General features: G+C 32.3%; 1 protein-coding gene across 2 annotated transcripts in view; it reads right to left on the bottom strand.

Moving 5' to 3' along the window:
- The window catches only part of LOC118197467 (dnaJ homolog subfamily B member 1-like), a 45,753-nt gene that overhangs the window by 9,971 nt on the left and 10,486 nt on the right, over positions 1–25,296 (bottom strand). The window contains exons 4-8 of one of the 2 annotated variants that reach the window (XM_035368976.2): positions 19,082–19,216; positions 17,652–17,717; positions 14,204–14,265; positions 9,130–9,242; positions 5,308–5,471 (exon numbers count right to left, since the gene is read on the bottom strand). In XM_035368976.2, the coding sequence (XP_035224867.2) occupies positions 5,308–5,471; positions 9,130–9,242; positions 14,204–14,265; positions 17,652–17,717; positions 19,082–19,216 (540 nt within the window). The remainder of the gene's footprint in view (positions 1–5,307; positions 5,472–9,129; positions 9,243–14,203; positions 14,266–17,651; positions 17,718–19,081; positions 19,217–25,296) is intronic. The other variant, XM_035368977.2, reaches the window with a different exon arrangement.

Raw genomic sequence — 25,296 nt, 5'->3', positions numbered from 1 at the left:
TCTTGCTGTATTATCTGGCAATTTAATGACCACATATGTTGCAGAATGCCAGATGAATAGTACTTATTTCACTGCATCATAACCAGTGAAATCTAGTAGCATAACAATTTGGGATTGTTCTTATACTTAGAACTCTGTTTCTCTAGTTCTATAAAGAAAATAATCATGAACACAACAAAGTTTTGCTCAGTATTTTATATAATTATGTACTGCTTACTTTGTTATAATAATTTCCTATGGGCTCAATGCTATTTTGATATGACTGTGCTCCAATTTACAAAGCACATGCAATTTATAGGCAGTTTTTTTTTTTTTAATTTTATTAAAAAAACACAAGGAGTTCCCCATGAACTATAAAGTATCACATGAGACTTACAGAAGTAAGTATGAAACATAATACAAAATAAACAGTAGGGCTTAACTTAAATCTGCTCAGATAACTTTTGAAATTTCCATGGCCAGTAATAAATTGGGTTAATTTATAGTTTGGAAAGAAGCGATGACAAGACAATCTCATTTCAATGGAAAGGGAAAATCTCTTAGTTAAGCTTCTTTTATTTGAGCTAATGAATTCTTGGGTCTACAACTCCACATGACCTTGTTATAAAAGGAATTATGTATACAGTCACAAGTTGTTTTTCAGACACCCATAATCCGGACTTCAAAGCTACAAACTTTCTGCGCGTGCGTCGCATTGACGCATGTGCATAGGTGTTTATGCGTGCGCGTAATACCTTTACGGCTGCGAATATGCGTGTGCGCAAGCGCATAATACGCTTACGCATGCGCATTTAATGTATAACGGACGGTATAAGCTAAGCTAAAATTATCTAATTCAGTTAATGTTGCAGATGGCGTTGTTCCTTAATCTTCGAATTGGATCCGGCTTATTATTTTTTGCAGACTGTTAGAGCAATTTTATAAAAGTAAGTTTGAACTTTCGATTATGTCAAATAGAATTTCCGATATATATTTACTAATATGTAAAGGATCTACAAATCGAAAGTATGTTTTGAAATCCGAAATCTGGTTATCAATTTCACGCTGCTCTGTGGCAGGGGGGGGGGAGGAGAGAAATGCCGCAACGTGCAATGAATTGGAAGTTGATCTGTCAGCACTATCCTTATCTTCAGGGCAGATGTTTTTATTTTATTTGGCTTATAATTCCTTACTAAATGTAGTATTTCATCTCGATGTACTCCATCTTTGATATGATTTAAATCAAGTTCCTCGTCATTATAATTCGCTTCCAATAGTGAAGAAAAGTGACAGAGCGGTTATTGAAAATGAAAACATTTTGATTCACAAATTAGTCGGTATTCTCGACACAGCAATTATAGGACTTGAACAGTGGAACTTTGTAACTAAACAAGAAATTATGTCTGTTTAATAGAATTAAAGAGAAAGTATTATCACATGAAACGAAGCAACTTAAACAACTTACATTGAAAGAAATGTTTAATAAAGTAAACAAATAAATATTAAGCTTTTTCTTTTTGTAAATTTTGATACCCTTTAGATCATAATTATTATTTATTTCATAAATTACGGTTTCATATTTTTAATTTTGTAATTTCTGCATGCCATCTTACAAGATTTAAACTGATGATCTATAATCCGGAAAAATCGATAATCCGGAATCGCCGAAGTCACGACGAGTCCGGATTAACGACTTTTGACTGTATTGGCAAAAGTGCCAATTTCACGCTTGGGTGGCAAATGGATGTTCAAGAAGTGATTTGTCCTGTTAAGAGCCCTCAATTACACTTGAGGTGATTAGAGTATCAACTGCAAGGCAGGCTATACTGCTTCCCAGTGACAGAACTACTCATTTTTCTTTTGAAAAAACTACGATCAATTTCAACTGTAACATTCCAAAGGTGTGCAAAGCTAGATATAAATCTACATTGATACAAGGACTCAAGATAAATGTACAATAAAAATTTAAGTTGGATTTGAAATTATTGTAAGTAATAAAAAATAACTACTCTCAAAAGGTGTCACTTTAAGCTAGGTACAAATAGCATTTTCCCATTGAGTTACACCTTCAAAAAGATTATTATTAAAATTCTTATTTCTACACATGCATTACCAAGGTATAAGGTATATATATATATTACCACCTACAAGTATCTTAAAATTATCCCATCAAAACATTCTTAAATTGTATAAAAATTTAAAAAATTTCTTTTCACATTATACAATTGAATAACTTCGATTTAGGAATAGAAATTCCACAATACCATTAACCATCTATGACTGCTATACATTATTATAAATATATTAATCTATAGAATTCTCAGTTATAGTCTTCAAATTACTCCAGAGTAACTTATAAGCAAAATCTTTAAGTTTTAACACTAATTGTGTTTAGTTGCTACTTGTACAAATTTATGAAAAAAGAAATTTATTTACAAAAAATTCAGCTCAGAAAATTAGCACAGTAATTTTTTATTTGTAAATACAGTTATTCGCATAATTACCTTCAAATGAATGCTATTCAATGGAGAAAGTATGCTATATCTAATTCTAACAAATTTAAACAAATTAAATTTTAATTTTAACAAACACGTATAAAAGTAAAATAGCAAATTTAAAGCCAAAAAAAATACTGGCAACATTGATATAAAAACAAAACTCAGATTTGTTTCATACTCCTATAGAAAAAAATACCAATTAATCCTTAATACCTGAAATTGAAAGCATCTGAAATTTTCAGAATCACTAACTCTGTACCATTCAGTTCAGTTTAGCCAAGGCACCATAAGCAACCACCTACACATCAATTTTCAGAGAGTGCTAGGTACATTGTTCTCACAAATGACAAATAAAAGGGCTTATTTTACTTTCAATTATCAAGCATTTAATTTATCCAGGGTACTGAACTGTAATGATCAAGACAGGATCTTAACCTTAAATTGCATAGCGGCTAAATGCACTCTGTGTAATTCGAAAGCAGCTGAGAGAAAGGAATTTTTTTACCAAAATTAAAAGGTTTTTAAAGAAGCAAAATATTTCATTTAACTATATTTAAATTTTTTTTTACTAAACATTTATCTAAACATATATGAACAGAAATAATAATGACAAAAATGAAGAAATTTCGATTTATATTTATTTTCTGTCTGAAATCTGAAGGTTAGTATCAGAAATTTCTGTCACTTATACATTGTAATTCAAGCATATTTATAGCTAAATATTAAATTTCAGAGTGATATTTATTTTACACAATTCTAATATACTGAATTAACCACTAAATAACTTACTTTTAGCTTAAACTAAAAATAAACAAATTACTAAACTTTCCAAGTGGGACAAAACTTAAAAATAAACAATGATGACTTATTATCTTTCTATTATAAAATTTTTCTCTGGTGCATACTGCAGAAAAAATACATATATTGGGAGTATAAGAAATCTTTGCCATTGTTTTATAAAAAATTGGGTCATTTAGTGTGAAGGAACAGTACATCATATTTCACTTAAAATATTGTCAGTCACTAGCCACTACTTTTTCCTATCTTTCTAGCAGCATACAGATACCACATCAGAAGAACACTTCCTCTTTCGAGGCTAATCACAAATGAACACAATTTTTTTATTTTTTGGACCATGAAAAAAATACCCGGTACAAAATCACTAATATTCCAAGGTTATAGTAATATTTTATTATTTAACAAATAATTATATTTATTATCCTTGATATTGGAGTGGCAACACCATATTTGTATCGTGTAACCATTCCTGAGCAATGCCAAAAAATGTTTTAAAAAAAAAAGTATTCAGAACGTTTTACCAGCAGTGGATATACGTAAAATTTAAAGAAAGAAACCGTAATGGTAAGCTGGAGTGTGAAGCTGTATCTGATGGAATTTTATTTAAATTATCTAGCTTCATAAATTGATAATAAAATTTATGTTTTACTATGAAACTCATCTGTTATTTCGATAAAAACTACGTTACATTATGTTGTAAGCAGATGTCTAATCTTAGGATATGGCATTTTACTTCAGATAATTTTAACCATAACTTATTGGTGGCGCCATTTTTTTCTCAAAATTATTTATAAGTTTTATGTTCCTTGGTGAATTTCATTTTGTAATTTACTTACACTTTTATACTGAAAAAATTCTGAGTAGGAAAGGAAAGTTATTTATCAAAATACTTTTAAACATGGCAAAAATAGAATTAATAATTAATGCACATACTTATGCATGGATAAACCTCGTAATGTACCATATGTTCAGGGCCCGACTTAGCCTAATAGGGGCCCGAGCAAAAACTTTTTTGGGGCCCCCCTCTGCCTCACTACTTCAATAATGAAGAACCAAACTTTATGGAGTTTTTTATGGAGAACTTTATGGAACTTTGTCACCTCATTATAGATATATAACAAGAAAACTGATTAGAACCTAAGATAGCTATAAAATCATGCCCCCTTTCAATGGTCAGACGAAATATCGTTCTGTATATTTTATTGATTTTCTGACAATTCTATGTCCATCATTAAAAGGATATAGCACATCTGAAGAGACAAAAGTTGACAAAAATGCTATTTAAATTTATAATTAGAAAATATAAAGACTTTTTTTAACAATTTGAATTAATTAATGAAAAATACCATAGGCAAGTCCTATGCACTTAAAAATAAGTTAAACAGCTTTTAAAGAAAAGTTAAAAATAAGTTCATTAAAGAAGGAAACGTACAATAAACTTTCTATTCGATTTTGGGGCCCCCTCTGATGTGGGGGCCCAGGGCAACTGCCCATATGCCCCTGCCTTAGTCAGGCTCTGCATACATTTATTAACATAAAATTAAGTATAAATATTTATTTATAACATTTGACTGAATCTTTACATACAGTTCTATAAATGTCTACTGTAGATTAAGACAAATCAGGACACACACAAATAATAATAATAATAATAATAATAATAATAATAATAATAATAATAAAATAAATAAAAAATAAAAAAAAAATCCCACAAATTTATTTTATTTGCTCAATTTAACTTTATTGTTGAAAACAATTTCATTGGAATGAAAACAATTCAATTTTCATTCTAAAAATTAAAAACCAGGAGTTTTGGGGGTACCGGAGATGTGTGGTAAAACTGTGAATTTTCCTTACCAGAACCAGAAGAGTTGGCAACTACAGGATTGAAAATGCAGAGACCAGCCTGAATACAAACCAAAAATCCTTAGATACTTTAAACACTACGGTTTCTCTTACTTTATTTGCCCTTTAAATAAACTAAAAACAATGGTAAATATAATACACATATTACAGTTGCTATAAAACTTACTATAATTTCTTTCCCTAAAGCATGAAGTCCGGATTGTTACTATATACTCTTCTTCAACTTGCCTTTCTATGTGAGGGATTCGACCTTTGTAGTCTTCAAGAAAGTTTTCTCGAACATAATACGGAACATCTAAATTGCTTGTTTTTTGTTCATACAAATACTTCCTAAAGAAAGAAATATTTAATAATTCAATTTTGTAAAGATGAATTTATGACAATGCAGAACATTACAACATACACTTAGGGAATTAACGGATCCTTCACTTAAGCAAGCAATTTCCATTAGTAAACAGTTTCTAAATCCCCAGATCCTTGAAACAGAAGACCAATGCAAATACTCCATGATTATGGATAAAAGCCTTGGTCCCAAGAATGTCCACTAATAGGAAGTTTGACTATCTCCACTTGTAAGGATCCTAAGTTTTACTAACGTTTATTTTATTTTAAAACTGTACTATCACTTCTTATTTTCTACTTCCGGCCAGAATTAAATGCTTTAACTTGTTTATGCAAATTGTCTTGCTAACGCCAAGTACTTAAGTTGTGGCTTTTTGCCAAGAGAGAGAGAGGAAGGAGTTATAGGAAGCAAGCCGCTTGCCACTGTAGTTTTACGAGTTTTCACTCTGTTGCTGGTCGCCTTCAAGGTCAGAGGTTTAGCCCTCTTGTTATTTGCAAACGTATTGTAGTTTAAGCAGCTCGGCGTACTACATACGTACCTTTCTTTAAATAAAGGCCAATCTTAGTGCTAGGCATTTGTATACTAATTCAAAGTTAGTTTTTAGTTAGAGTTTTAGTTAGTAGTTTTTATATTCTTACATTCAGACCACAAGTGGTTGGTATTTGTATTCCAAAGCTCAGAAGATCCTGTAAAAGATAGAAAATAAAGGGTTTCTATCTATTTGTATACCCTTTATTTTTCCTGCTTGTGTTGTCTACTTCACACTTTCTTGAACATAGCTTGAGTAAGCTCCCTGTTCCAATTCAGGACCATTCATGTTTCCAACGCAAATCAAGAGAAATACAAGTCCTGATACACTTCTTAAAAAAATCAAATTAAAAAAATCTGAAAGCTTACAGATTTTATATTACCCCCAAGGGGCAATTTTGTAATGCTTTGTGTGTTACCTTTATTTATTAAATATCATGGTCTTCACACTTAAATCATAAAATTAAATTCCACAGCAATATTTCAAAATAATTTAAAAACAGCATATCTTTACAATTTCTGATACACAGTCTCGCGCACTGGATAAAAAAAAAAAAAAAAAATGGTTTTTTTTTCCACATTGTGTTGCCATTGCTCACTTTGAAATTGATGAGTTTTTTAATCAAAATGCTTTACAAAATATGAAACAGATGTCCAAATTTGAGCTTCCAGATGCCCATATTTGGACAGAGACATACGCTATTCAAACTTTGATGGCTCTAGGTACAGTTGTTTTATCACAATAAGAGAAAGATACATTACATACATTATTTATGCAGATTCGAAATATAATACAGGGTGATAATATTTGGTGGCAATAATCTGAAAAGTTATTGACTTTTAAAAGTTTTTGATGCAAAATGCAAGAACTAAATTAACAGCCCTTCTGGGCTAAAACAATTTATTAATACAGTGTTTTAGAGAAACTGTTACTAATAGCATTTCAAAAGTTAAAACAGTCAACTATATAATATTACAAAAAATTAAATTTTCAACATCTAATAAAATTGTGAATTTAGAATTTGATGATAAATGGGCAATAAAAAATTAACTTTTTAACATTAGTTTATAAATGTTCATATTGGAAACTACTGATACAGTCTGTGTTTCAGAGGTGTAAATAGAAGCTTATGTTTTCAGTAATATATATGTCAGTTGGCAATTTATGTCTGCCAAAAATCAGCTGCATTCAAAGGTTCAAGGTTCATAGGTTGCTAACACACAGAATCACACATTATAGTGCTTCTAATGTTCTGTAAAATATCCTCTCTATTAATTAAATGAGAAGTATTGTATCGTACCTAAAATTTTTGTATGCTGGTTATTTTCTGAGACTACATCTATTTAAAAAGTTTGTACTTTCTATACAGTTTCACAATGCATTACATTTTAAAACACATTAGTTTTAAAATTAAATTCATCATATAAATTTAATGTCATCATGCCATCTAAAAGTACATACAAATAAGAAAAGTATTTACCTACATGTTCATTAGTAAAACCTTACAATAACAGCAAAAATAATTATACTGATAAAAACATAACTAATGATTCTGAGGTAAAAACTGTACAAAAAAATTAGACTGTTTCTCTGACACTTATTTTTTACACATGCTGCATGCAAGTTACATGCTAGAAGTGATACTTTATTTTTCTGATTTTTTTTTTATAAAATTAGGCTTAGCAATGCAAACTTTCATCCTGTATGGTGACTGGCTTCAATTCCCTTTCGTCCTGCACGAGCATCTTAAACAGAGGTGCAGCGGCGCAAAAGGGTTAAGTACCGAAAATCGTTTCCCAAAAAAAACTTACGGGACTTTTATTAAGTACTTTTAAGGATTGTACAAAACTTGTATTAAAATAAAACCATAGAGTATATATATCTAACATTCTTTAATAATATACAGTAACTAACTCAAGACGCTTATGGCATGTTAAGTTGGATGTTAATACTTTTAACAGAAACAAAAATATTAATGCATGTTTAAATTTTAAAAGAGTTCTCTCTTCTCAGTTATCTTTAAGTACATAATACAAAGCTATAAATTTTTATTACAGTACAAAATCCATAATCTGGATGTCCATTATCCAGAATGATCTATAATCCAGACCTCAAAGCCACAAACTTACGCATGCACGTAATGCATTTACCCATGCGCACTTCTAATAGTCAAGAAAGTGACAGGCTATTCAAAATGAAAAAATTTTGATTGACAAGTTAGTCGGTATTCTCGACACAGCAATTACAGGAACTTTGTAGCTGAATAAGAAATTATGTCTGTTTATAGAATTAAAGAGAAAGTATTAACACAAAAACGAAGCAACTTAAAGAACTTACATTGAAAGAAATGTTTAATAAAGTAAACAAATAAATATTAAGCTTTTTTTTATAAATTTTGATACCCTTTAGATCATAATTGCTCATTATTTCATAAATTACGGTTTCATATTTTTAATTATATAATTTTTGCATGCCATCTTTGCAGATTTAAATTGATGATCTATAATCCGGAAAAACCCCTAATCTGAAATCGAAGTCCCGACGAGTCCGGATTACGGACTTTGTACTGTATTACAATTAAGCATTATGAAAGAAAATATAGTTAACAACTAAATTCTTTGAAAAGGCAAATCTGCCATGAATTTGAAAATCATTTTATTTAACAGATAACAAAAACACTTAAAATTAAATTTAAACTTTCCTTTTTAAAACATAGACTCTTGAAGTTTTCCGAGTTTAATTAAATTTGCCCCACAAAAGAACAAAATCATCTATAACCTTATCAGGGAAATTCACAGTTATTTTTAATTATTATATCATTTTACTAAACTTTTGAAGCATCTTCTTATGGCCTACCAGAAAGAATTTCTGCCTTATAATTACTGAAATGATATTTTATTACCAGCCCCTTCAATGTTTTGTGTTCACATAACAAAAAGAATAATTATACTAAATGTGATGAAACTCTGCTCTAGAAATATATCTAATTTCTGCATCCGATTAGCTTAAAATGTAAATTATAACTGCACTAACAGCATGCAAATGCACAAAATCCACATAGTGATGTTAATTTTTATATACATACTAATTACTGAAATGAATGTAAATATACATACGTAGTTCGCTGCAGACTGTATGGAGGGTCAGAAACAAAGAAAGAACTCAATACTGATACTAATATGATAAAAACAAGAGGCAAAATCTGCATCAAAGTGCTGCGGCCATCCTGCTGGAAATAAGAATATGTCTTATATGAAAAAAATATAGCCTTTTAAAAATATGGTACAGAACTTTGAAAAAGCATGTTTTGAATCATTACCAATTAGATATTAATTCCAACACAGAAATGTTAAAGGAATTAATGTGGCATCAAGAGCTATGTCACTTTCCTACTATTCAGAAATTTTTGAATATTAAAATATTAATAACAAGCAAATAAACACAAATGTTATAAAATATCCATGGAATGAAAATAGGTTGCAATGGTTTAAGGCAGGGATGGGCAAAATACGGGCACAGCCAGAAGGTTCTATCCGGCCCGTGGATAGAATTTTAATTTGCTGGTCCAAGGAAAATTAAAAGAAATATATATTTATATATTATATACCATCTCCTTTACTACTTTGTTTAAATATTATTTTTTTCTTCCTTTTTTTCAAAGGGCTGATGATCTTTTTACTTTATTTTTGTTCTAAAAACATAAACATAAATAGCAAGCGCAAACAGCTTTCAATTGGTAAAGTGTTAAAAATGGAAGTTCTTTGTTACTTATAACTGCAGATTGGCACTATAAAGCGTTATTTCTTTCTTGGGGAGCAGACATATGGGAATCTAATATAGGTGAATTAGACCTCTTAGAAAAAGCTTAGTCTTAACTTAAAACTTAATAAGAAGACTTAATCTGTTTGCTGGGCAGCTAGCTAAGAATAACTTGTCTCATTTCCGGAGGTTAAATTCAATATCCTCAGTAAATGAAGAGAAGTTTAAGAATTATGAAGATGGCTTGAAAAAAATGCATTTTGAGTTCAAACAAAGATTTCAAGATTTCAGTGGCATTCAAACAGAACTGGATAATTTTATCATGCCTTTCAAAGTAAATTGTGAAGCAGTGAGGTCAGATTTGCAGCTTCAATTAATTGAGTTGCAATCTAACAATCATCACAAGCAATTTTTTCTAAATATGCCAGAGTTTTATAAATCATGATCAAAAGTAAGTTTCCAAAAATTTAATATCTCACGCCCCGAAAATCAGTGCTATATTAACTTCATCTTATATATGTGAACAAGTGTTTTCAACTATGAACCTTAGAAAGAATTATTTCAGAAGTAGATTGACAGATGAGTATTTTAGCCTCGTTCCTTAGAATCAGTACATCTCACTTCGAAACTCAATATCAGGAACTTTTAATAACTAAATCACAATTTCATTCATATCATTAACATATTTAAATTGTAATACTTGTATATCGTTTTTAAAATTTTAGAAAAATTTATCTTGGCCTACAAAACTTTTTGTTTTCGCTTTTTAGACCGCGACCGAAAAAGTTGGCACATCCCTGGTTTAAGGTAAAAGGTACACAAACAGAACTGGCATGAGTTTAAACAAGCAAATAAAAGAAAGTATAAGATTTTTTTTGGTCCATATTTTTTATTTCTGGTTTTCAGCATAAGACATCAAAGAATACAGACTGGATGACATGAGTGGCCTGAAGACTAGAAAAGGAAAATATGATGATTTTCCATCTATACCATAATAACCAACATTATTACAGACAAACTGAAATTGCCACAAACCTGTTGCTTAATTCCTGAATTAAGCAAAAGTTGGTAGATTCAGATTTTGCTAAGAAGACCCTAGTTACAAGAAAAACATAGGTCAAGCAGAAAGCTTACTAATCAGCTGTACCAAAAGAAGAATACTAATTTCATTTAAACATTACAGAAAGCTCATTGAAAGTCACCCTTTCATCTCAATCATATGTAACATGTGTCAACATATAGGCCATTTTGAGATGACTATAAGATTTTGTTTGAAAGGCAACCACTGCTAAGTTCTACAAAGTGAACATCTTATTGAAAACATAAAAAATGGAATGTCTTCTGAAGACCAAGAAACTTTTGCATAAAATCAGGCATACTCTGAGAGAAAAACATTTGCTAAAATCAAGCACACTATAGGCACAATAGGATGGCTATACCTAAAGACATGACCAAAGTTTCTTGTTCACATGATGGTCTTCATTGTTGTTAGCAGTGATAAAGAAAGTTATGCCCCCCCCACATATTTGAAAAAGGTTTTTCAAGTGGCAAAAATTATTAAACATTCTGGTGACTATATTCAAGTCCTGGATTTAAGTTACTGCAGGAAGAATATATGCATTCCAGCAAAACTGTGTACATGGCCATGAAAATTCAGAAGTTGCTTGAAGATAATTTTTTTTTTTGGGGGGGGGTCATGGTACCTGACATGTGGTTATAAGTTATTTTCCCCCGTGTTCTTAGCATGCCTTTATAACGCAGTGGTCAGCACACCGTGCGCATATTTCAGAGGTCCATGTTCGACTCCTGGTGAGATCGTTACTCATTTTTCGTATCTCCTGCTTCCAAAATAACTAAATGTCTCTACAGTGACACCCGAACTAAAAGGGTGATGGATGATGATGATTCTCCATGCTCAGGATTTGGCGGTTGGGTCCCCTAAACCCCAGTCATCCTTTAAAAGGGGAAGTATATAAGGTATTTATCCAGCCTTCTTAGCATGCCTTTGTAGTGTAATGGTCAGTACGCTGGGTGCATATTCCAGAGGTTCATGGTTCAATTCCCGGCGAGGGCGTTGCTCATTTTTCATCTCTCATGTTTCCAAAATAACCTAATATCTCTACATGGTCTCCAAATTCAACCAAATGCAATCCTCTTGACTATTATGAAAGGTCACTAATAAGCACAATTGAAAGATTATTAATAAGGATAGGTTATTTAAATATGGCAGAGCACATGAAGTCTATCAGCTTAAGAGAAGGGATGCCTTATTAGAAGACTTTCTACAGAAAACAGCTCATATTCAAGTTATATATGGGTAAAACTAAGAAAAAAAAAAAAAAACCCACCATGCAATTAGCCCCTTACCTGCAATGAAACTTTTTGGTAGTCTTAACAACTCAGCCACTAGTGTGGTATTTCACTAATAAGACTAATAAGACTACCTAATGAATTTAAAATATGAGCTGAAAACCTACTGGGTACTTCATGATTTGTTCCCCAAGATTATTATGTAAAAGGGCCATCTAGATGAAGATGTGGTAAGACGAAAGCTGTACGATAGCAAGGAGAGACGTGTCCGAAATGTTTTGACGATTATTCCTTTTACTTTTACTTTTCAGTATAATGTAAATAAATAAAGTATTCTAGATGCGACCTATTCTCGTGTGAACTAATCTCTACCATTCTCTACATTAGATATGCTAGTTCTTGATTCCAAGTCATCTGGAGGCTATGATTAATGCTGAAGATGGCTTCATTGAGGAATTTCCACATATAAAGCATCCCTTTCATATCAATAAAGCTCATTTCTGGAATTTTCCATAAATATTTACAGCAGAACTTTTAGAGAAGATCTTCCTTGATGTATTTTGTACCATTTCTACTTGCACACTCTGTACAGTAACTCCCATGTGCTTAGAATTCTTTTCACACAGTTGATTTAACATATTAATAAAAATAATACTCATGTAAAATTCAAACTCAGATTAGCAATTTGTTACTTATACAATGCTTTGATGGAAAGCATGGCTTTTATTGATCTGACATCCTTAAAATTACACATGATACTATGCAGTATATTTTCTTCTATTGGCACTCCAGGATCAAGCTTAGTACCAGAACTTCTATTTTCTCATGTTCAAGAAAGAGAAAAAGGCAAAGTACAGAGCAAACATACAATACACAATGCTGTACAGTTTATTGCTATTATATTAAATGTTAGAAATATTCTACTGCATATGATTTATCAAATAACAAGTTATATGTAGGTTTCAGTAATAAGTACACAATACATGCAGAGACAAGGGCACTTGTATATTAAATAAATGATTTAATACAGATTGGATAATAATAATAAGGATGATTTAATATTGATTGGAATATAGTAATGAGGGCTATCTTATTTTATGCAAATTAGTTACCCTCCATATTTAGAACATATTGTGTTTCAATATTTTACAGAGAAAAACTTGACCAGTATTAACACTGAGAAACAGATCCAAGCACTGAAATAACATCTTGAGTTTCTAACCAATAGACTCCAGTTCTATCTCCAAGTTAGCTCTGACTGTCATCCTCAACATGAGATGGTGCCACAAGACAGCAGCATTAACTATCAGTTAAGGTGGCTTTGTTTCCTGATTTCAACGACTTTGATTCCTGAATGCCTCAATTCTAAATTCAGTGAATTTACTGAATGTTATGATCGGCAGATCTAACATCAGTGGATTGGATTGGATTATTTAATTATGGCAAAGCACATAAGGGCTATCAGCCTAAAGGAAGAGATGGACTTTCTAAGGCAAAGGAAATTGTGGATTCTTTTCTAAGGAAATTGTGGACTTTCTAAGGGAAACTGGGTCGTATACATGTTACACATGGGGAAAACCCCGAAAACACCCATGTAGCCAGCCCGTTCGTGGGATTCAAACCTCGGATCGAACTACCAGTGTTTAGTGTCTTTACTGCTCGGCCGCTGGTGGGCCCTAACATCACTGGAATTGGGAAACCATACACAACTCAACTAAAAACAGCATCCATAAGGAGATAAGATATTCTCATCGCCAAGCATTTAATTGCATTATTGCACAAATGATACAAATTTTATTAGAAGTAATGACCAGCATATTCCAAGCATGTGATTACTTAAACCACGAACAGTAATGTGAACTCAACTGAAACAAAGTGCTTAGCAAATATGTTTTCATTTCTAGATGAGTTTGCTTATAATATATCCATCATTATGGCTCATCCAGCAAATAATATGCAGTATAAATCAGCTTAATCCACAGTGAAATTCTTCTTTACACTTCAATATAAATAACAATATTAAGGCAATATTACTGAAAATTAAATGTTACACAGGGCATTGAACTTTTAATCTAACTAACAACATAAACTAAAACATTTTAAATAAACATTTGCTGTTACCTCATATGGCGGTCGAGTTTGATATCGTTGCCACCGTCCATCCCTTCTAACAAATGTTTGTCCTAAATTAAGTATTAAAACCCATAAGCAACAAAGTAACACCAGTTTACACACACACACAATTTTACATCACAAATCACTTGATTGTGATATCATAGAAAGATTAAAACTATATTTCTTGTATAGTTAATAAACCTCAATATGATAAAAGAATTAATTTCAACTTGTTTATAAAGAAAAATGTTTAAAAAAACCCAATAATTGAAAATATTAAGATGAAATTCTCATATTATTATAATGATTATATGTAATAATATTTATTATATATAATCATTATAATATGATAATATTTATTATATATAATTATTATAACATAAGATGATATAATATATATAATAATTATATTGTAAGAATTATGTTAATTTTATTAACAGTTAAATTTTGAGTTAAACTTCTTTCTTGTCAAATTCTTAATTTCAACTTACTACTTCCAGCCAGAACGTAGTTTTGGAATCACGTCTGAATACATAATGAGGAAGAGCAGTATTTAACCACATAGCTCTACTTGCTGAGTTAGAGAGAATCAGAGATTCTGATTAGCACGCGTCCGCCTTTTTGGCTACCTTCTCTCAAAGCTGTTATTACGCTCGGCCGTACTCAGGCCCTTGATAGCTTCGCAGTCAATTAGCGTTAAGGGGCCAACTAGGTTAGAATCTTGATAGCTTCGGCTATATCTCTTTAGTTTAGACTAGTTTTAGTTTACTTCTTGGCCTATTAAGTTCAAGCTCAAGTGTCGGCTTTTATTGTACACTCCAAGACGGAGTTCTGTTAAATTTTATCTGAATAATAAAGGGTTTTTTACCCTTCCATCTTGTTGTTTCTTGTCACACGAACTCAAGCGATTATTTGCTTATCAGTTCCTAAGCGTCTTCACTTTCTACAGTAACTTAGTATTTACAAAGTCAGGAATTCTACAATATAATATTATTCATCTATGTAATATAATTCTTAAAACCTTAAGACAAAGACTATCATGTTTAAGATTAAATCACTTCATTTTTTTTAATTAATGCAATGGTCTACCAATCTATTTAGAGAACATATAGCTTGAGCATAAGAATTTATGTTATTATGTCTCTTAAAACTTAAGCATAAAAATTAATTTTTATTACTTTCTGAATAAAGTATGAAAATGTGAATAAAAATTAGACAGTGCCCTCAAAATCTGTAATGATTTCAAAGATACTTAATGTATTACTGAAATCAGCTTGGCTATATCTTGCCAGTTTAGCGAGCCCAGCACAGCTTCGTCTCTTTCAAGCATTTCATGTTATATTATACAAAAGTATTACAATTTCACTAAAATTATTTACATATATAAAAAATTTGTAACAATATTGATAGTTTTGGAATCTTTTTAAAAACAAGATGTGACAACCACCAACTTACACTTGATAAGTAACTTGCATGTCTCATGCGTAAAAAATCATCAAATTGTGCCAAGGTAAATTGTAAAAGGTAATCAATCAACAATAAAACTTGTAGAATCTGAAAAGCGTAGTTCGCGTACAAAACACATTGATAGAATATTGCATCATATACGTGACCTGCATAACAAAGGAATAGTAAAACTTTATCTTTCAATAGAGCAAATGGTTGCTGATATGACTAAACCAATTCCTAAAGCTAAATTTCAGTTCTACAAGAATGAATTGCAATTGGTACGAGTTTCTTTGGCAAAACAGGAGCAATGTTGGCATAAATTTAGGTATTTTTTCATAAACTCAAAAGCATAAAAAACGAACATGCACTGATATATATATATATATATATATACTGGCGAGAGAAAGCGAAGGCCAGGGGGCATTCAGGGGATTGTCACCTCAGCTACTTGTATCTGGGAAAAAGGTCTTATTCAGTTACTGCTTTCTCTTTCAGGTACTGTGTCAAAGTATGTTCCTGTTTCTTTTCTTTTCTTTTCTTTTCTTTTTTTTTTTTTTTTTTCATTGCCTAAATAGGTAAGGCTGATGATTTTTAGGAATAACGATAATTCTATATAAATTATTCTTTCCAATACTTCAATTTTTTAATGTAGGTGAAAATTGTTACTTTAATTGGTGTTGTTCTACTTAAGCAGAAATATCATACTTGTTAAATAAAGATTTTGTAGTTATTTTGATTTTTTAATTAAAACTGTGCTAAATAGAGGAAACATACTCAATATGGCCTATGTGCTAATGCACAATACAACACAGATTAACCACACACCATTTCTTTTTCCCACCTTCTAAAAATAGCATCCAACACGTCCCTGCCTATATTCTCTCTCTTCCCCTCCATTTTACATCCTGGTTCAAATTCCAAATTCTGAGTATAAAAAAAATTAATGGACGTATTGTCTTAGTTTCACAGCTAGCAAACACGAAAGTTAATTAAATTCATTTTTAGCCTTTAATGTATATTACGTAAATTTTCCTTTTTTTTATACATTCATAATATTCCATTTGAGTCTTATGAGAATATATTCTTGTACTCTTCATTGTTTAATTGTTTCAACAAAGTTTGCATTGTTTTAATATGATCAAAGGTGAAAATGTCGAGGAGCAATTTTCTCAAGTAAGAAAATAAAACTCACTCTTACAATAATTATACACTCCTATTAGAAGATTGCATTTCAAATTAGACAGAACCACCAATTTCATACTCCTTCTTAATTAGCAATTTGAATAATTTTAATCTTACTAAACAGCCTTTTTGTCTTGATTCTTATTTGGGAAAAAGACAAAACACTTTCACATCTATTAATTATTGTTACTTGATTGGAAATTTGTTCTCCTTGAAAAGTCAGCTAATATTTTCGCTTTTAATTATTCCATTTTAATAATTTAATTTTAAATGTGCTAATGAGTAAATTCATTTCAATAGAATTATCACTGAACTACTTTATTTTCAAAGATAATATATTCAATAATCTACCAGAAAATTAAATATTATTTTATTACTTTGCAGCTTTAAGTGCAAGTATTTATTACTAAAAATTACCTTATATAGAGAGTGAGAGAGCAACTGATTGCAATAAAAAAGGGAGGAAAACAACTAGATGTTGAAGCAGTCTCAAATATAAAATTTCAACATTCTACAGCTAATTGTTTTTGAGTTATGCGAGATATATACATATGTATGTACAACAGAACCTTGCACAAAATAATCATCCAAATGCATTCAGAATGATCAAAATGGATATTTCCACTGAAATATGAGACACGAAATTTTCCAGGATTACAATCTTCCTTTACTTTCTACATGGAAGTAAAAAGAATACATAACAAAGAAAAAAAATTTTAATAAAGATTATTTTTACTTGCAACAGAAACTATCTCAAAAGTCTGCAATAAATTGAAACAATTTTATCACAGTTTAAAACAGAATACCCGTTGTTAAAACTTACCCTGAAAGAACATGTTGCTATTACCATGAAAGAACATGTTGTAAAGCTCCTCAGGAGTAATATCACCTAAAAAAAAAGACATACAACAGTTATCAGAAGCTTGAAATAAAGAAAATCCTGCAACATCAGTTAAATTTACTTTGATTCTCTAATTTTTTGGGGGGGTTAAACTTTTTTCCCCTCTCGACCACTTTTCAGCAAGACCAACATAATCATTAAAAAAGGCTGCTTTCCAAACATCAGATAAATCAGAACGCACTAACAAATCAAACTGCAAATTTAGCTTAAATATTTTATTACTAATCTTATATCTAAACAATTTCTTTAATTGCTTATGGATAATTTGAGGCCTAAGGAGAGCAGAGACAGCAATAAGAACAGGTGTGATTCAAGTTATAGGCAAGTAAAAATGATGATATTTTATTAGACTGTGTAATGTTATTGTGTATTCTTACTGAAATGTAGGTTTCTTTTAACTCTTTTTCATTGATAGACACCAAAATCTATTTCATTCGAACATCTGGAATACCCATATATATGTATTTTTTGTTGGAATGGATTTTCTTTCCCCCATGACAAGTAGAATGATACAGCGCTAACAATAACCTACTTAAGTAAAGCAACAACTTCTTTCTTGGATGCTTTTCCCACTGTGTGCAGTTTCCCCTTAGGACAGGATTACAACTTTAGACATCAATAGCTAAACATTGACAGTAGCAAAGGAAAAGAAAGGTGCATTAAAGGAACAGAACTACATTTAGTCGGTTCAAAAGAATGATTGGCATGTCATTTGTCATTTAACTCCTGAAAGCAATGAACAATGCACTAACACGATGGGGGAAAGCACTAGGTAGAAAATGATTCAGGTGTTTGAGTGACCTGCTGATATCTGAATGGTAGGCATTTGGGACAACTTCGATGTGAAAGAATTAAAGAAATAATACTATGATTGTTACCTGTTGCTTCTCCATGACTATTTTTCGTTGGTTCTGTTCTTACTGTAACTGTATTCTTTGAAAATTGAATTATTCACATAAATTCCAACTCTCAATTTTGGGAAAATAAAATCAGTAAAATAGGGAAGAAAATACAGTATTGAACCTTTCTCTTAAGATATCATAAAAATATTTCATTATTTCACAAACAGTCATGTCACACTTTTAATTTTAAATTTCCAAATTTAATCTTATGAGATTTGAATTAATGATATAAATCCAGAATCACATAAGTCCTGACGATTCTGTATCCCCTACTTCATACCGTAAAATGGTAACTGAAACAACTTATTATTTTAATATTTAAGCAAAAATATAAAGTAAAATATTCATACGCAGTACTTAATAAAAGATTTTTAAAAAATTCTACTCTACACATCCAGAAGATAGAAATAAATATTAGCTACTTATTATATATACAAAATGGTAAATTACCTTCAAAAGCATGTGCATAAGCAAAATATCCTTCGCGTTGAGGATTTTCTGTTGTTTGCATTGCTTCCAAGCCATACATATCATATCGTTTCCTTTTTACAGGATCACTTAATACAGCAAATGCATTTCCAATTGCTAAAATTAAGAGTAAAATATGAATTTTTACAATATTTTTCCAAACACTGAAAATACACACATTATAGTTATTTTTGGACTGAAAAAGTAACTTAGCCGACATCCTCTGAAATTTGGTACCCTAGGTGGTTGCCTACATCGCGTATGCTTGAAACCAGATCTGGATGCCTAGAACATCATATATCAAACAATTTAACTTATATCTCCACACAGATAAAAACAGGCCAGCACTTCTGTAATACCATAAGTGATTGAGGTATTGCTGTACTTAGCTAACACCCCTCTTCTCCTACCTGAACCTCTCAAGAAGACTTTTGGCTCACTATATATTTTGAGTGCCCCCTTGCTGCATCAACACCAGGGGCTAACAAACACCCATACCTTTCCTGGGAATCGAACCCATGCCCTTTGGCTGGCAGTCATTGTCACTAAACACTTCCTGTCTTGGTGGACATATCCCTATGCAGTACACCCACTGACAGTAGACTTCTTGATGTAAATATATTCAGCAGTGATGATAAACCTGTGACACATGAGTCAGAAGTGATACGTGAACCCATTTTGGTGACAAAAATCATGTGTTTCCAAAGGCGTTAGTGGAGACAAAAACAAAATCTTATAATACAAAAAAACTTATCTCTTGCAATAGCCTCATCATTCAAAATATGCTGTGCTTACCTTGGCTGTGTCCAAATGCAGTCTTGGCAGATAGATAATTAATTCTATATGTGACACAGCACCAGAAGCAGAGAGGGTTTTTCCAAATTTTGACACTTCGACCTTAAAAGGTTCTCCATGACTAATATAAAATCATCAGGTTTTATAAACCAGGAAATGTGAAAAATGTACAGTGTCCTCACTGGGATTTGAACTCATGACCTTCTGATTACTAACCAAACGCACTTCCCAATTAACCACATAGGCAAGTGGTAAAGTGCGAGAGAACACATACTCCCCCTTTTAAAGGGCAACTGGCTAGGAGGGGGCCAAATCCAGGTGATGACAAATTATCATCCATCACCTTTTTAGCTTGGGTGTCAATTTTAGACCATTAGGCATTTTATTTTGGAGCAGGAGATGCGAAAAATGTGCATTGGCCTTGCCAGGATTCGAAATCCAGATCTTCTGATGGTTAGCCAGACATGCTTTCCAAATGCACCACATAGAGTAAGGAGGGAGAAAATACCTTACATTGCCTTTTTGACATAAGAAGCATAACAGAAATGCCCAACCTTAGTTCTACTCAAAGTCTTCGGTTAACATACAAGTACTGAGACTTACCTCACAGTTTATTAAGTACAGCATAAAGAGGTCAGTTGTACGTTATATTCCATAATAAAACGTGTAAGAAAACAGTTATGAAAACTCAGACTAACCAGTTCTTGGATTCACTAATTAGATATTATTTTCCTTTGCTCTTTTATTTAAATGGGATTTTACTATACTCAAAAGATGATTATTAATGACAAGTTTTAGTTCATTAATTTAGCTACCATTTTTATGAATACAACAAATTATTTATTATACCAACTATCACAGCAGAGCTTACAGTAACTGAACAGAAAAATACAAAGTAACTTAGAAAAGAATCATCACATAACTCAAAACAGCAATGTACATGAAACCCTTGTGCCATATTTAGTTCCTAAGAAGGATTGGGCTGTGTTATTTAGGTATGGCAAAGCACACAAGAACTATCAGCCTAAGGGAAGGAATGCATTGTGGAAGACAGAGAAACTGGCTCAGTACATTACACACGAGAAAACCCACAAAACACTCCAATGCAATTAACTCGTTTTTATGAACAGAAGTCGAATCACCAGGATTCAACAATTTTACGGGTAGACCACTACTGGTGAACCTCTGTTCCTGTCCACTATCTTTATTACAGTTTGCAATTCATTTTTTTTATAACTACAATAAATCTCATTAGGATTACTACTCAGTTTAAAAAGATTTTAGTCTTCTGCACAGAAAGTCACTTTCGAGAAGTGATACCCATTACCCATTACTGCTTCTCGTGTGTAATGTACTGAGCCAGAACAGAAACAGTAGTTACTAAATCAGAAACATTACTTACAGAAACAGTGGTTACTAAATCACCTATCAATGGTGGTTGCTATGAATAATTTCATGCTATTATTTCATTGATGTCTGAAATTTTAGAAATGACTTTTCAGTCACTGAAGAAAAGTTCTCCCCCCCCCAAAAAAAAAAACGTTCATCGCACTTTTCTCAATAAATGGCATCAATGGCAAATAATTCAGGAAACACAGATTGCAGCGACACCACTCTGAATGCTCTTGGACAGTTGTGTGCATTTGACAATAGAGAAAAGTAAGGAAAAATTGCACTATATTCTGCAATATTATTACGACAAAGGCAAGAAAGCTATGTAGGCTTGTGAAAAACATTGTGCTGTATATGGCGAAGGTACCTTATCAAAATCTTGTGAGTGGAAATGGTTCACTCGCTTTCGTTCTGGTAATTCCGAGGTAAAAGATGAGACATACTCTGGTCGTCCAATCACTGAAAAAGCTGATGAAATTCTTGAAAATTGCAGCAAAATCATCACATCAACTGTGTCAACATTGGTATGGAGCTGGACACTGACCACAAATTTGTTTTGAACCATTTACACAAAGCTGGCTATGAAAAAAAGCTCAATGTCTGGGTTTCGCATGAGTTGAGCAAGGAAAATATATTAGACTGAATTAACAACTATGATGTGCTGCTGAAACACATTAAACTTGAGCCATTTCTCAAACATGTCATAACCAAGATGAAAAATGAACCATGTACAACCAGTGCAAACATAAAAGATCGTGGATAAAGGATGGAGAGCCATCACAAGCTGTTGTTGTGAAGCCAGGATTTATGCTGGAAAAGACGTTGCTGTGGGGGGGGGGATGAAAAGGAATCGTCCTCCATGAATTATTTCAATTTGGTCAGACAATTACTTCTCAACTCTGTTGTGAACACCTAGAGAGATTACGGAAGGCAACTGAAAGAAAACAACCTGAAATTGAGTAATAGGAAATGTGTTGTCTTCTTCCATCATGACGACACCCTACCATATACTTCTTTGATGACCCATTAAAGAATGTGCGAGATTGGTTGGGAAGTCATGATGCACCCACCATATAGTCCAGACACAGCACCACCAGACTATCACTTGTTTGATCTCTGCAGAACTCTCTCAGTGGAATTAGGCTGGTTTCAAAAGAGGCCTATGAAATCCACCTGATTCAGTTTTTAATCAGAAACCACAGAGGTTCTTCAGCGATGGCATCATAGATCTACCCAAAAGACAGTAAAACATCATCATTTTATATTTGGAGCATATTTGGTTTAAATAAATTTTATTTCACACTATAAGAAAACCAGTACAATTTTACTCTAAAAACGCCACAAACTTTTTTCCAGACCTAATATTACACCAAATTTTAAAGTACTTAGAAAAATATTTTAAGTCTTTATATGATATATTTATGCATTATTTCATCCTGGATCTGGTTTCAAGCACCTAATTAGAATGGCTGGATTAAGTAAGATCATTGCAGTAATATTATATTATATATTTCTTCCAACCTTAAATATGCTTGCTACCACCATTTCCTATCACAATAACAAGGCATTGTGTCATGCTAGTGACTCCATTTGGAACCAGTGTCTTCTGTTTACTAAATACTTTAGCACTAGTGAAGAGTGATTGTTTTTCACACTGGCATGGCATCAATGTATATAGGATGTCTGATATTGAATGGTACAAAAAGAAAGAAGACCTGTAAATGTTTTAATTATTTTGATAAATCAAATTTACAGTAAAACTATAGTTATTCAAGTTTCTACAGATGTTCTATATGTGCCCCTATATTGAAATGGAAAATATCTATGCAGAATTCCAGTTCCTGCCATATTCATGAAAGAATATCCTTTGTTAATGATTCAAGCACTTCAATTATCCGCTGCTTCAGTTGCTGCAAGTCCTGGAGAAATGAAGGAACAAACACTTTGTCTTTAACAAAATCTCACAGGAAAACGTCACCATGGGTTAGATCTGGAGATCTTGGTGACAAAGTAATGGCATATTGTTTGATGTAGCATGGCCAATCCAGTGATACGACAACCTGTCGTTCGGGTACTGGCACACGTTTTTATGCCAAGGCGGTGAAACACTCTTACTGCAGAATGAAGCTGGGAACCGCTTCCTCCAGCTGAGGGAACAACCACTATAGCATATTTTGGTATATGCAACCATTAATCAATTTTTCCACAAAGAAAAAAGAACCAAAAACAAAACTGTTGGAAATGGCATAGAAAATTTTCACCTTTGGAGAATCACACTCATGTTCCATTACACCATGTGGATTTTTTGTGCCCCAACTGTTAATTATGGCAATTAACTTTGCCAGAAATGTGACAAATTGCTTCATCCCTAAACACAAGTCTTTTTGGGAAACCCTCTACCTTAACTTGCAAATTCTCACAGAAACCTTTATACAACAGTTTGTCACAAGGTTTTTAACAACTGCACCACATGAAAGATGTATGGCTGGAATAGTAGACGTGTCTGTAACATATACCACACCATTACATAATGCACATTGAGTTCAGAATTTGCACGACGCATTCATTTTGTGGGACTTCGCAAAAACGTTTCACAAATTTTTCAACCACTTCGGCTTTGGCTGCTGTTTGTCCTGAACTGTTTTCGGTTAGTCTATATTTTAGGATGCCCCTTGGATTATTGCCAAGTTGTTATTTCATTTATGGTAACCTGAGAAGTTAATGTTATGGAAACCCTATTTTGACATGATTGGTTGTGTGATTGCAGTGAATTTGACTGATGAGAAAATACTTGTAAGGGCTAATTTTTGCATTGTGTAGTGTGTGCTTTGCATCATAAAATGGCTGCTGGTAGTAAACTGGGTGTTTGGTTGTAAAAAAACTAGAGACAGGAAGTTTTTTTTTTTTTTTTTTTTTTTTCTTTAAGTGGTTAAGGACAGGAAAAATTAAACTTTGCTGGATGTAATTCAATGGAATTATAAGCGTCCTGTTTGCACGAAAGAAATGTGCATGGTCGAACATAAAGATGCCTTTGAATGGGTTTGTTGCAAGAAAGGTTCAAATGCTCACCACATAAAGAGTTCAATTAGAAAGGGAACATGGTTTGAGGAAAGTTTTTGGATGCTGTTAAAGAATTTTGTGTGCCACAGACTAAAGACAGAAATTTCTAAATAAGGTAAGTGGATATTTCCTTTGTGTAGTGTGTAGATACTATAAGATGTATTTTGCTTATGTTATTTCACTGTTTGAGTTAAAATACAGTTTATATAGAATATATATTTTTTGTTTGACTCTAGTGTAGAATTGGGTTCTCCTTTAATTTTTAAGTGAAAATAGATTGATGTGTACATGGACAAAGTCAATGCGCATTGCCAAGTTTGTGCAATTCTCTGGTTTTTTTTTTAAGTGAAATTAGATCAATGTGTATATCAGTGGTTCTTAACCGGGGGTGCGGGAATGTATTTTTGGGGGTGCGGGAGAAGCCCCTACCTAACCATAAAAATTATTAAATATCATTCATTAAATTTCTTATAATAAAAGATTTGAAATCTGCAGTAGTGTCCCCAATACTGAAGCTCATAAAAATTGGTAGCACATAGCTCACTTATCGGCAAAAGACACAGGAAAGAGACGGTGCCGATGGGCGTATACACTACTCTACGAAAAGGCACGGAGAGCTACAAATGAACGCGAACAGACAGCTAGGTGACGGCGAAAAAAAAAAAAAAAAACTTTGTGGGAATACAAGCGTGACCTTCGATAGCCACGAAGCGACGATATAAGCGGAGAACATTATCCCAGCTTGCGCATGCGCTGAGTTCAACATGTGCTACTCCAATGAAATCTATGGATTCACAGATTTGTATCTGCATCTACTGCGCCTGTGTTAGGTAGAGTCAACTATTGTGTCTGCGACATGTGTATTGTGTATTCTGACTTGTCCAGAAACCTCTTGAGACTAATAGATTCTTAATTACCCGTTCAAGCCGAATAGAATTCAGTGATATTAC

This window comes from Stegodyphus dumicola, chromosome 9 (genome assembly GCF_044657685.1).
Source record: "Stegodyphus dumicola isolate Sdum_Otavi_A_Nest chromosome 9, ASM4465768v1".
Classification (NCBI taxonomy): domain Eukaryota; kingdom Metazoa; phylum Arthropoda; class Arachnida; order Araneae; family Eresidae; genus Stegodyphus; species Stegodyphus dumicola.
Note: the sequence above shows the minus strand (reverse complement) of the source record. Positions and strands in the feature narration are given on the sequence as shown.